A 14,414-nucleotide genomic window follows, 5' to 3' on the forward strand; every position below is an offset into this window, starting at 1 on the left:
GTATAATAGCTTCCCTACTCTTGTTGTGTATTGGACCATGGACACCATTAAATGGGAGTGGTGAGCTTATAGGGTTATTGTCTGATCTGAAATCCATATTATACTATAGATGAGCGAACATTAAGAAACGTTGCCACAGTCATTCAAGTCCCACAGTGGCATGTCAGTTGTGCAGCAGGCCTAAGTGGACAAATCAGTTCACTGGACATTGAAATACCATCAACCAACGCAATGTCCCACTCATGTGTTAATGGTGCCGGTGTGTGTGTGTGTGTGTGTGTGTGTGTGTGTGTGCGTGCGTGCGTGCGTGCGTGCGTGCGTGCATGAATTGATATGCACAGATGTGTACATGTGAATGTAACTGTGTGTGTATATTGCATGGGTGTCTGTGCCGTGGCTGTGTTCACGTAACCCCTTGGTAACAATGCAAGAATCCCTAGAGAGGAGCAGCAAATGTAGGCCGCCTCTAGCTGAGCCTTTGAAGATAAAGATGACCAAGCCTAATATCAAACACACTAATATGAGACGCCACCGAGTCCCCTGCGGCAAAATCACTTTGGAACCATTCTCATCTGAATACTATGTATCGCTGTTTTGGGGTTATCTTTGTGACACATGAAGTTCTAACGTAAATTCAGTCAGGAAGAATTATAATCTGCACTTTACGCTTCCTCGGTTCACTTCTTATTTCTCCGCCCCTTCAAATCTGCTCACGCGCTCAAAATAAACCTGTCAACTTCCGGGCTTCAATTGAATAATCAGCTGTTTGCCGCCTGGTCTCTTTTAACCAATAGCATAGCGTCACATCACCTCCCACCCCCACACACCTCCATTGTAAGCCTATCACATTGGCTTTTCACCCCCATTGTAAGCCAATCACATGGCTGCTGTCCTCTTAAAATATGCTTTTTCTATCCCATTCAGCCTCTCAACCTTGCTGCTGTCAGTCTGGCACCCTCCGCCTCCCCCCTCTCCACGCCGTCTTCACAGACCCATCAGAGTCATCAGACTCTTCAGTCTCAGAAGGAGAGGCATCACCACCACCAGTATCTAGAGTCTAGATTTATCCAGTTATATCCCCCTGTAGAGTCTAGATTCTAGACTCTACAGGGGGATATAACTGGCTGCTGCTCTGGGCTGATGCAGCTCTATCTCAATATCTCCCCGTGACGTCTATGCGCCAAAGACTATTATTAACAACACCTCATTCTCATCACACTTTCTGTAATGCATCATTCATCACTATTGTAATTTTATTCATTCACTAGTCTCTCCTGATTGAAATTATCTTTGTGACATTTCTGTTTCATTGGATAGCAGAGAATGTCTGGAAGGAGAGAGAGAGAGAGAGAGAGAGAGAGAGTGAGAGAGAGAGAGAGAGTGAGAGAGAGAGAGAGAGCAGATCAAATAGGCTGTGAGGCAGATTACATTCCATTCCATAATGTCACAATTACATAATGTGCACTTTACACACTGAGCAGCCGAGACAGAAAACCCCTCTAGTGAAGTCGTCCCAAACCAGCAATGAAAAGAAAAGAGAAAGTACACGCCAACATTTTCTCCAAATGGGAGCTGATCTGGAAGTGGTTTCATCTGCTCTTATCATCTAGAAACCTGCAGTCCAGATGAATGAGAAGGACAGAATCATACAATGAGACTTGCACTGATCCCTGTTGGCCTACAATGCCTTCAAGAGGAATCCTGGTTGTCTTTTTCAAGCTGCACGTGAAGGCAGCTTCCCTAATAACCCTAACGCTCGGGACACACAAGAAGCACATTTCCCTCACGAGCAGGTGCCTGTCTGTCCACACAAGAGCAGGTGCCTGGCTGTCCACACAAGAAGCCCATTTCCCTTACGAGCAGGTGCCTGGCTGTCCACACAAGAAGCACATTTCGCCTCACGAGCAGGTGCCTGGCTGTCCACACAAGGAGTGCATTTCTCCGCGCCGGGCATCAGCGACTCTGCTGCTCGTCTTCATCTTTTGTTTTCCCATATGGACCAATTTTTTTGATCATGGGTAAGTTTATAACCTCATAACAATGTATAACGCAATGTGTTCATGTCAACTGTTCATGGCATGTCCACGTCTTGGGATTGGGGTAAACACCAGTATAGGACAAAGAGTGTTTGTTAATAACGTCGTTGTGTAGGTAGGTTAGTCTCTCTCTCTGTCTCGCTCTGTCCCTCTCTCGTTCTGTTGTGCCGGATGACCACCTGAAACCCCACTTCAGAAAGCAACATCACTCCCACCTCTCGCTCTCTCTCTCTCTCCCCGCCCCCGCCCTCTCTCTTTCGCTCGCGGCTCGCGGAAAAACGCCGAACAGGGCAGTGTGGATGGTCAGATCAGTTAACATGGGTGCTGAATGAAAACTGGCTACGCACCGTAACCCTAATAAAATAAGATCAACAACACTAAGAGAAGGCCTTTGCATACAAATGGTGACTGAAAAGATATGACCCACTTTGCTTGCTTGATTGAGTGATGTTACACACAGTCAAGAATAGACCTACAGGACATAAATAACAGATCAGGCTACCACTTCAGCGCATCGTGAAAGCAGCCGGGAAGATCGTTGGTGCCTCCCTCCCCTTCCTCCTGGATATCTATAAGACTCGCCTGGGTCGCAAAGCCACTAACATTGTGTGCGACCCCACCCATCCCTCCCATGGACTTTTCTGCCTGCTTCCGTCGGGGAGAAGATATCGGAGCCTCCGGGCCCGCACCACCAGACTAGCTAACAGCTTTGTCCACCAGGCTGTCAGGCTGTTAAACTCTCTCCCCTCTCTTCCCTCTGCCCCCAGTCTGGACTTGAACCCATATCCTCACTCAGCACCAGTCACTTTATGCAAAATCACTATGTCGCTTTGATCATTTTATTGCACTTTTCTGCCATCACTATTTGACTTTTATTACAGTGATTACAGTGACCTTATTATGACCCCTACGGTAGTATTTTAGTATTTTATTGTATGGTTTTTTATCTATTTTATCTTCGTATTTTATGTCATGTGTTGTCTCCTATCTGTATATTGAGTGCACCGTGGATCGTGAGATACGGAATTTCGATGCTCTGTATGTCTTGTACATATGGTAGTGATTGACAATAAAATTGACTTTGACTTTGACACTTGTCACAATAGCCTCTATAACAGGGGTGTCAAACATATGGCTCAGGGGACAGAACCGGCCCACCAAAGGGTCCAATCCGGCCCACAGGATGACTTTGAAAGTATGGAAACTGCACTGAGAAGTCCATTCCAATTTTTCAAGCTCAGGATTTGACACCTAATATTGATGCACTTGTGACGGCTAAGAGGTGCCAGGTTTCAGGAGCAAGTTACAATATGAAGTAGCTTAGTCATATTTTCTGTATTCATGACTAAATAAATGATCGACTATTTTCAATACCTTTGAATATAGAGAAGAATTGCCCCTTTGCCATCATTTCTAATGCACAGTTACATTAATAGGCCTTTGGCAGCTGAGATAACCTTATAACCTTAAGGTCCTTACACATCGGGAGCGTTTTATTCGTGCGATTAATTCGCACGTCGATAATATCTTCCGAACCTATATCAGTCAATGCAACCGTGCATACCAACGGCGAAGTTTCGCTGAGCGTTATTGCGGCGTTTATTTTTTCAAACCACGGTCGATTTTTCTGAAATTCGCTTCCGACGTGTACACATCTGTGGCTGTGATCGACAGGTGGGTCAAAAGTCGCATCGCAATTTCGTGCCGTATATTCACATCGCTCTTGATGTGTAAGGACCTTTAGGCCTAATCTAGGATAACCTTAAGCCTAATCTTAACACTAAAAGACTCAGGTAAATCTGGAGGTGTTGATACTTATGCATTGATTTTCTTTATCTGGCCCACTTGGCCAGTGTGTCATAGAATAGATTTTAAAATACTGTTATTAGTCTATAAATCACTTAATGGCCTGGTCCCAAAATACATAGCTGAATTGCTCCCACGCTACGAACCGTCTAGAACTCTTAGGTCAACAGGGTCCAGCTTATTAACTGTCCCTAGGATCAAATCAAATCATGGGAAGGCTGCATTTACCCACTATGCTTCTGCTAGCTGGAACAAATTGCCTGAAGACCTCAGATCTGCCCCAACGTTTACTTTTAAAAACAGACTAAAGACTTTTATGTTTACCGTCGCTTTTAACTGCTGACAGCTACTATGCAAACCCAATGAGTCCTCTATACGTTTTTAGCTCTTTCTGCAACTGCTGCGCCTGTTGCTTAATGCACTTTTTATACTCTTTTTTTTAAGTTTTGTTGTGATGCTTTTAAATGTCCATTTTATTCTCTTCTTTTCTTTTCTTTTCCTGTCAACCATTTTATGTGAAGCACTTTGAATTGCCTCTGTGTATGAAATGTGCTATACAAATAAACTTGACTTGACTTGACTTGACACTTAAGACCAAATTTTGAAGCGTTTTCTGAAAATCACGTAAAACGCCCCCCGCCCCCACACACATATACGCTTCAAAAGTCATAAAGGTGGTCCTCATTTGTGAAGATGATCTTGCTGAACAGTCACAAACTTCACTCTTTCATACACTTTTGTGTATTTCATGTATTTAACTGAAATTCCCATACAAAAATCCCATTGTCTTCTCCCCCTACCGTACGAACCAGCAGCACAGGGACTTGTGGGTAAGCCTACAGAAATAGGTCATCCCTGCGGGACTCTTATGAGTTGCATACTACTCAGTGCTCATCCAGACGTGTCACCCGTGCCCCTCCCTTGCGGCGCCCACCAACCTGTGCTGCTCTGGATGGTCCTGACACCAACCTGTGCTGCTCTGGATGGTCCTGACACCAACCTGTGCTGCTCTGGATGGTCCTGACACCAACCTGTGCTGCTCTGGATGGTCCTGACGGTGGTGGCGGAGGTGCGCGGCGGGGACGCGGGCAGCAGCAGCAGCGGGCTGACGCCCTCCCCCTCCTCGTCCGCGGAGCAGCCCTGGTCCATGGCCCTCACGTAGCTGTGGCTGCGCATGCGGAAGCAGCCCGCGGGCATGGGCAGGGTGCTCAGCGTGTCCATGCTCTCCATGGCCGCCTCCATGGCCTGGGCCTGCATCTCGCTGTAGACCTGCTCGCAGAGCTGCTCCAGCTGCCCGTTCACCTCCAACTCACTCACCTGGAGGGAAGAGTGGGGGTATAGGAAGGGCGCAGTGCACAGGAGGGAGGACACACAGTGGAGGGAGGGAGGCAGGGAAAGAAGAGGAACCCGACATCAGAGAGAGTGCTGGCAGAGAGGGAAGAAGGGAGTGAAAAGAGGAGGGGAAGGGAGAAACAAAGAGGGGGGGGGGGGGAGTGCAGAGAAATCCCAGACAAATTATCATTCAGTCACAGAAAGGTGCAGATTATTTTGGGTTAGGGTCATAGGTTATAGGTCAACTGGAAACTAAAGAGATGGAGGTCGCACACCAATATTTCAAGTAAACGGCTCATGCAAAAGAAGCAACGTCAAGATGAAGAAAAGTGTCATAAGAAGAGCCAATAGGACCCGACATGGCAGGTGTTAGAACCCGACGTGGCAGGTGTTAGGACCTGACATGGCAGGTGTTAGGACCCGACATGGCAGGTGTTAGGACCCGACGTGGCAGGTGTTAGAACCCGACGTGGCAGGTGTTAGGACCTGACATGGCAGGTGTTAGGACCCGACATGGCAGGTGTTAGGACCCGACATGGCAGGTGTTAGGACCTGACATGGCAGGTGTTAGAACCCGACGTGGCAGGTGTTAGGACCTGACATGGCAGGTGTTAGGACCCGACATGGCAGGTGTTAGGACCCGACATGGCAGGTGTTAGGACCTGACATGGCAGGTGTTAGAACCCGACGTGGCAGGTGTTAGGACCTGACATGGCAGGTGTTAGGACCTGACATGGCAGGTGTTAGGACCCGACATGGCAGGTGTTAGGACCTGACATGGCAGGTGTTAGAACCCGACGTGGCAGGTGTTAGGACCTGACATGGCAGGTGTTAGGACCCGACATGGCAGGTGTTAGGAGGACCAGACATGGCAGGTGTTAGGACCTGACATGGCAGGTGTTAGGACCCGACATGGCAGGTGTTAGGACCTGACATGGCAGGTGTTAGGACCTGACATGGCAGGTGTTAGGACCTGGCATGGCAGGTGTTAGGACCTGACATGGCAGGTGTTAGGAGGACCCGACATGGCAGGTGTTAGGACCCGACATGGCAGGTGTTAGGACCCGACATGGCAGGTGTTATGACCTGGCATGGCAGGTGTTAGGAGGACCCGGCATGGCAGGTGTTAGGACCTGACATGGCAGGTGTTAGGACCTGGCATGGCAGGTGTTAGGAGGACCCGACGTGGCAGGTGTTAGGACCTGACATGGCAGGTGTTAGGACCTGGCATGGCAGGTGTTAGAACCCGACATGGCAGGTGTTAGGACCCGACATGGCAGGTGTTAGGACCTGGCATGGCAGGTGTTAGGAGGACCCGACGTGGCAGGTGTTAGGACCTGACATGGCAGGTGTTAGGACCTGACATGGCAGGTGTTAGAACCCGACATGGCAGGCGTTAGGACCTGACATGGCAGGTGTTAGGACCTGGCATGGCAGGTGTTAGGACCCGACATGGCAGGTGTTAGGAGGACCCGGCATGGCAGGTGTTAGGACCTGACATGGCAGGTGTTAGGACCTGACATGGCAGGTGTTAGGACCTGACATGGCAGGTGTTAGGACCCGACATGGCAGGTGTTAGGACCTGACATGGCAGGTGTTAGGACCTGACATGGCAGGTGTTAGGACCTGACATGGCAGGTGTTAGGACCCGACATGGCAGGTGTTAGGAGGACCCGACATGGCAGGTGCGACCGTATTTGGGTAATGTCTCAATGGGCGGGTCTGACTGACCGGCTGCTTGTGGAAGTTGAAGTCCAATAGGTGGAGGCTAATAGCCTAGTTGTTGCTGCAGCCAATGAGAGGGAACCTCCACTCCATGACTCTGCCTAATGACTTCACAACATAGCAGAAGTGAAAGAGTAGTACTGTAGCGAGGGGATAATTAAACGTTCAGCGTCTATATAGGAGTGAGTCATTTTGGCACAGATTACTGCTCGCTACTAATCCCAGGGAGGGGGTGGGACACAGCAAAAACTACAGATCATATTGCGATAGGATCATTCCAGATGTGACGCCGGCGACTTGAAAGGAATGCGGACTGTAGATGTGGGTGTAAAGTGTGTGTGGGTGGGCCAACCCCCTTGCTCGGATCACACCCATTTTCAAACTCTGCCTTCATTTTGATGTCAAATAAACAGCTGTTGAGTGTCGTCGTGACTGCATCTTGCACGGTTGTGCATCTTGCACGGTTGTGCAGATGCAGATTGCGCTAACAAAATTGGTCCACAGACAGACACGTATAAACACCTGGCAAAGTACTCAAAACAGCTTCTGTGGTATTCCCACTACAACAGGTGTCTTCAGGACCACATTTTGCCATGATGACACACACACAGACTCACTTTAGTCTGTTTTTGATTTTATTACTGTATGTGGAAAAATAATAATAATAATGATAATAATAATAATGATAATGATAACAATAATAATAATAACAATAAAAAACTAATAATAATAATAATAATCATAATAATAAAGGTGAAAACAATACCAGCCACACACTATCACTGCTGGTAATAAATGTACCAAGAAGAATTAGGAGTTGAAACTGGGATTTCACTCTGGGAGATATAGTATATAGTATAGATATAGTTATAGTATAGATATAGTATAGTTAGTATATGTATATATATATATATATATATATATATATATATATATATATATATATATAGTTTTTACTACCTGTATGCAGGAGTTCATGTGCTAACAAATACTATACTATTAGCTAAATCAGTGGAATGTTGCCTTCTAACCTCCCCACCTTGTAGTAGAAAATCACATACAGTATACCCATTAAAGTGGATCTATTGAAAACATACAATGTTTCTCCATGTTCCTTCTTTCACCTGTTTGAAAATGATAGTTGTAACTAAGTCCTGTCTGCCGGTGATGAGTGCATACTCCAGTGGGCAGCTGGAGTTTGCTGACCTAACCAACCTACAACATCAGATCTCCAACTCTAGACAAAGAGCATGTGTCTGAAGGTCCATACTGTTGTTCACTTTCTACTATTTACTGCACATTTTGAGTAGCTTGCAAAGTAACATTTTACAACAGTATAGCACAAGAAAAACAAACCCCATTTTTGACCAGACTATACACATATCATGACCATATCATCCGTTAATATTAGGGATGTCACAATATATCGTCCCACAACATATCGCGATATCAAAACGTGACGATATGTCTCGTTGAGATTAAATATCATATGGCCAGAAAAAGAAGCTGAACATGGTGGCACTGATCTGCATCTGATTGCATGCTCGCTCTCCTTTTCATTGCTTTGTTTGAACAGACGAGGGACGTTACAGACACGGAGGATGAAAATGGTGAAATTACTCAAATTAGCGTGGAGGATGCCCCCTCAACTTACAAATCGATCGCAAAAAAATATTGTAAAAATATCGTATCGTATCGTTATCGTGAACCCAATATCGTGTATCGTATCGTATCGTGAACTGAGTGTATCGTGACACCCCTAGTTAGTATGAAGGATGGTCTCTTTGTTTTTCCTTTGCATGCTAACGACATGCTAGTAGACAGATGCAGGTTTTCAGATACAGTACAGCCATTGACAGGGTGGGAATTTCTTCATTTTAGGGGCGTGGCCATTTGGCCTTCGGCGTCACAATTGTTTTAGGGCACAAGGCCACATGCCAGGGCACAAAGGTCATTGCTCTATTGACATCGTGAAGAGCGATTTTTCTGAAATGTGAGTTAAAATGAGCCAATGACACATCCTCTGCATCGGGCAGGTTACATTAAACTGAGACCACTGATGCAAATTTAAAGCAACTGAGCAGCAGTAGCAGGCTGGCAGCAGGTAGCACTGCCAAGGTGGCCTTAGGGGATCTCAGGGCATCACGGCCAGTGGGAGGGGCAACAGAGGCCACATGGTCTCTGTGTAATTCCCACCCTGGCCAGCAGTGGGCGGCAGAAGCAAGAGGAGCCAGAGGAAGAGAGAGAGGAGGCAATGGAGAGAGAAGAAGAGATGCGAGGGTGAACAGTGACGAACAGCTCATCTACAATGGCTTCACATGACTGAACTGTTTGACAGTGCCGTCATGTTTTTATATGAATTCTTTCACTCTCTCTCTCTCTCTCTCTCGCACACACACACACACACACACACACACACACGCACGCACGCACACACACACACACGCACACACACGCACACACGCACACACACACGCACACACACACACACACACCTTCCTACAACGGTAACATTCCGTTTCCATCCTTTTCATTTTCCAATCACTGAGTTTAATTTTCACATTGACTCCTAAAGTGAGAGCAAATTGAAATGGAATGGATCCCAACTGCGAGGCAACGCCTATTCAGGAATATGGTGGAGTTGCTTAATGGGGGGTTTTTATGGGTCGATCCATGCTGGGTCGATCCATGCTGGGTAGGACATTAAACTGGGTTTAAAAGAGAGAATTCAATCAGTGAATGATTACTATGGCTACTGTAGGAGTGATACGAGTGGAGGGTCAAGGTCAGGTTAAGGTAGGACGAGCGAATACAAGAGAGGCTATAGCCTGTCCCTTGCCCAAAATTCAGCAAGTTTTCACACGCTCTCATGCAGACTTTTGGGGGGATACAGACTACCAAAGACTTCTAGTGAGACCACCTACTCTTTGTAATACAGATATGATCATGTAAAAGACATTGTGAACGGCAGAGAATGACATCCTACATTTACATTTATAGGACATAATGAGCATGAAATGCATGTCCATGCCAATGACATAGTTTACCATTGACGTTATTATACTGTACAAACTTAGTTTACTTTAAGTTTGTGTATAAATGTTGCATTATATGAGGAATGAAATGGAAAAGGCGATGTATTTTCACATAGCCCACTGGTTTTGACGTTTTTATCGAAGGCGAAACACTGAAAAGTCATCTCGTCATGGGATGGATGAAATTGGACTTGACTCTCTTCCTCGGCGTGGCCCTTATGGGGCCGACATGCTGGCAATGCACTGGACACAGACCTGGGCTCAGAGACGGTCGTATTGAAAAGCATTTTCATCATGCAACCAGCTGACCTTATGCCAACGAGGGACCTACTGTAGAACTGGATTGCTCTCACTTGTGTCATATTGCATCAATAATAATCTGTCAATCCCAGATGAAGTCATTCGAATTGGCAGAAAAATGGCCGCAGCGTTATGGTCGTTATGACATAAGGTGAACACCCAGGATCATGCTGCGTTCCAGACAACTCAGAGGTGAGAATTTGCCAGTTGAAAAGTCCCACCTCTGACCCTCAAAAGAGTTCTAGCTGCACAACCCCCCCCCCCCCCCCCCCCCCCCCCCAGTTTACAAGTCGGAACTTTGACTTTGACTTTTAATATACGGTATATACTGTATCTTTTTTTTTATCTCATTTTTATTCCCCGTTAGTGCTAATTTTAATTTATTTATCCTGGTTGCTACTCCACTCTCTGCCGATCTGGGGAGAGCCGAAACTGGCTCCATGTTTCCTCCGAGACATGGGCAGTTAGCCAGTCGCTTCTTTTCACCTGACAGGGGAAGCTTCACCGGTAGGACATAGCACGTGGGAGGATCCCGCTATTCCAACCAGTTCCCCTCCCTCTGAACAGGCGCCCCTAACGACCAGAGGGGGCACCACATCAGCAACCAGGATATTGCATGTTTTGGTGTGGAGTTCCTATATGAAGGAAACCCCCAGGGGGCACGGGGAGAACATGCAAACTCCACACAGAAAGGCCCCTTTTGACGACCCCACCCGGGCGGTGGGCACTCTAGGACAGGGCACGCACTCCTTCAGCGCTCACAGCGTCCCAGGTGGGAATCGAACCCGGGACCTTCTAGCTGTGAGGAGACACTGCGCCACCGTTATCCCCCGGAACTTTGACTTTGAGTGGCGTTCCAGTTTACTTTTTCTAGGAGGTGGTCAGAAAGTCCCAGCGTCCGAGTTGTCTTGAACGCAGCCTTACTTTTCCTGGACCACTAGCCACAAATCACAGTGCCCAATTAACAGTAAAGCACATGAAAATGATTTTCGATGCGCTATCACGTACGCCCAAGCCTGTCAATGTGCCTTTGTGTTGCCATGGTAACGTGGTTCGGCTTCGGCGGGGGGGGCAGCACATGGGCACGGTGATCGTCGTCACGGGAACAGTGTTGCCAACCAACCTGACTGATGGTGCTCATGGCCCTCATGTAGCTTTCATTGCGCGAGCGGTATTGGGGCGAGGACAGCAGCGATTTGGGGTCGAGGAGGGTTTTGGGGTCCAGGGTGTCCAGGCTTCTATTGATTGAAACCTCACTCACCGCACGCAGGTAGCTGTGGCTCCGGATCTGCAGCTTGGGGGAATGCTCCGTTGAGATCCTGACAGAGAGAGACGACAAGAAAGAGAGACTTAAAAGAGACTTAAAATAGACTTGAAAATAGACTTGAAAATAGACTTACGGTAAATACAACAGCGATCCACAGGTTCCTCCAGTCAACATGGAGGGCCAAGAAGGCCCGCAGGTTTTTTTTTTATTCCAAATGCTACAGCTGATTTCACTGACTAGTACCTCCTCTCTGATTGAAGATGGAAATCTATTCACCTGATCATTTGCCCATATCTTCTGCTTCTGCATTACGTCATTTTGTAATCGTTATTCCGTTTTAGACCCGGAAGTAGATCACTCCCACCTTTCTCATTTTTAGACTCGCCTGTTATAAAAGTTTTCATATTTTTTCGGATGAGAACGACGTAACGTTCCAAATATGTGACCAGTTTACCAGAATAATGCCTATTTGGAAGTTTTTTTATGAGCAACGAGGAGCGCTGCTGGCTGTGTGACCGGTCGGACTAGCTAGTATCCGTCAAGCCCTACTGTAGACTACTGGCAGTGAGAAAACACTGTCGACGTGCTTTTGTAACCAACGTTAAATGCCGACCGGGTGCAGCCATCGGCTCCTCGCAGCAGTAACGCTATGAGCATGTCTGAAGTTGGCCGCAGTGTAGCTGCTGAATGTTGCCAAACTTCATTCACAGTTTACAGTTTATCGATGTTTGCCGGCCGGCTAACGCTGAACCGGAAGAACAAATACAAGTGCGTCTTACACGGAAGAGTATGGTAAATGGTAAATGGCCTGCATTTATATAGCGCTTTTATCCAAAGCAAAAAGTGGGCGTGGCAACATAAGGTGAATAGGTTGAGGCCACGTCTCGTCATAGACGCTGGTTTAGCTGGCTCAGCCTTGCTGGGAGCGGGGTCAGGGTGGGGTAAATTCCCCCGTTCTATCCATTCAGCAAAGTTAGAATTTAGCTGATAGCCCAGCCCAGGCAGACACGATCGGGGATTTAACCACCGCAGTAAACGCACATCTGAGCAGACGTCTTGTGTTCTGCTCTAGAACCCCCAACCCTGTAGTTTAGAGCCGCAGCACCGTCTTTTGGTGAGTCAGCCCATGAGATATATGGCGGTTTTACCCCACTCGCGCGCCAGCCGTTTAACATTTTGTGGGCGTTCCCAGATATGCGGACTGTCTCTATAGACTGCATACAAATATGGACGTAGCCAGCCTCATCACCCATCCGTCTGTGGACTCCCGTTTTGAAGCCTCCTTTGCCATTTTGACAGCTGGTGGGGGCGGAGTGTCTGCTGGCAGATGAACGGGGGAACTCTCGGTGCAGGAAACATGAGAGGAAGTTAAACATTGTTCATCTGCATAATACTACCCACATTGTAATGATACAAAGCTGGTTGAAAAATGTCAAAGTTTCCCATGGTGCATCATGACCCAGTCTGCAGATTTCACTCCATCCAAACACTATAGCAGCTGATTTGATTGGTTCTGATTAAAATACAGACAGAACTAATCGTTCTATTAGAAGAGTCTCTTCAACAGAACTGGGCATCCATCAGTGAGCATGAAGCCCAATTTATGCTTTGTCTGCCGACACTTTTGAAACGGTCGCCGACAGAAATGAGGACTTGAGTCGACACAAGTGTCGGCGAGCAGTGTCCGCTACCTGGTGAAATGTCTAGTGTCGCTGACTACATCATAGTATCGCGCAAGTCTGATTGGCTATATAGACGGCACGCGCTTGGCTTCCTTGTTTCGGTTTTCGCTCGATTGAATGAACGTGTCCCCGCTATTTTTATCAGCCTGTCCTTGATGTATGACTTAATAAATCGTGACCAATTTCCCAGAGAGAGAGGAGGTGAGTTGTGTGGTTGTGTGTCGTTTATATGCGGCTGCAGCCAAGTACGTTACATCTCGCCTCCGAGGTGGTTTCACTGTGCATTCCATTCCCTCTCTTCTCTTGGCTGTCTGCACTTATAACGTTCGGGTGTCACGTGACCGTTGAACCGAGGCGAACGTTCACTAGTCTCTTAAAACAGACTGTCTCATCTACATCCGGCGAATGCAGCTATACAGTCTGTACATTACACCTCCAGAACATGCACAAGGAAGTTGTGAAAAAAACCTTAAGACTGGAAGGAAGTTCGACAAAATCCGACCAATCACGACACGTGTGTCCACGGGAAAAAATTCTGATTGGACTAATGAGCGGAAGACCCGGCCTTAAAAAAATTCTGATTGGACTAATGAGCGGAAGGCCCTGCCTTTCTGCTTCCCATTCCGGTTGGTGCATGATTCTCCCCCACGAAGTACAGACGGTATGGCTGAAGCATTTGAAAATTGCGGAAGCCAACTCGTCTGTTCTAAAAGACTAAACGTTCACTGAAGTATAAACGCAACACCATGAGCGACACTTTCTTTTTCGTCTGCGACCATGTGCTGAGTGACACTTTCTAATAAGTATAAATTAAAGGAACACTCCGCCCATTTTCAACCAGCTTTGTATCATTAGAACATCAGTAGTATATCAGAAAACTGTAAACGGTTTTGAAGTCTGTCATTTAATTTGACAGTTATTGAGTGTTAAAGTGTGGACCAGTGACATCACTGGTCCACACTAACTCAAATTAATAACTCATTAACTCAAATCAACTCTCAATAACTGTCAAACTATTCATCATTCATCTAGTTTGACAGTTATTGAGAGTTGATTTGAGTTAATGAGTTATTCATTTGAGTTAGTGTGGACCAGTGATGTCACTGGTCCACACTTTAACACTCAATGGCTGAGTTTCCCAACAAAGAAGCTTCTTAAGAGTTAAGAAGCTTCTTAAGGAGTTAAGAAGCTTCTTAAGGAGTTAAGAAGGCTCCAAAGAAGTGTTTCCCAA

General features: G+C 46.8%; 1 protein-coding gene across 1 annotated transcript in view; it reads right to left on the minus strand.

Annotated features, from left to right (window-relative positions):
* Positions 1–14,414, minus strand: part of LOC310791843 (disks large-associated protein 1-like) — a gene marked incomplete at its 3' end in the record, with an annotated part of 90,745 nt that overhangs the window by 50,468 nt on the left and 25,863 nt on the right. Inside the window, exons 3-4 of the mRNA XM_083653516.1 lie at positions 11,358–11,553; positions 4,874–5,159 (exon numbers count right to left, since the gene is read on the minus strand). Of these exons, the coding sequence (XP_083509642.1) occupies positions 4,874–5,159; positions 11,358–11,553 (482 nt within the window). The remainder of the gene's footprint in view (positions 1–4,873; positions 5,160–11,357; positions 11,554–14,414) is intronic.

The sequence above is a fragment of the Poromitra crassiceps genome (genome assembly GCF_964638095.1).
Source record: "Poromitra crassiceps genome assembly, chromosome: 17".
Taxonomy (NCBI): Eukaryota; Metazoa; Chordata; class Actinopteri; order Beryciformes; family Melamphaidae; genus Poromitra; species Poromitra crassiceps.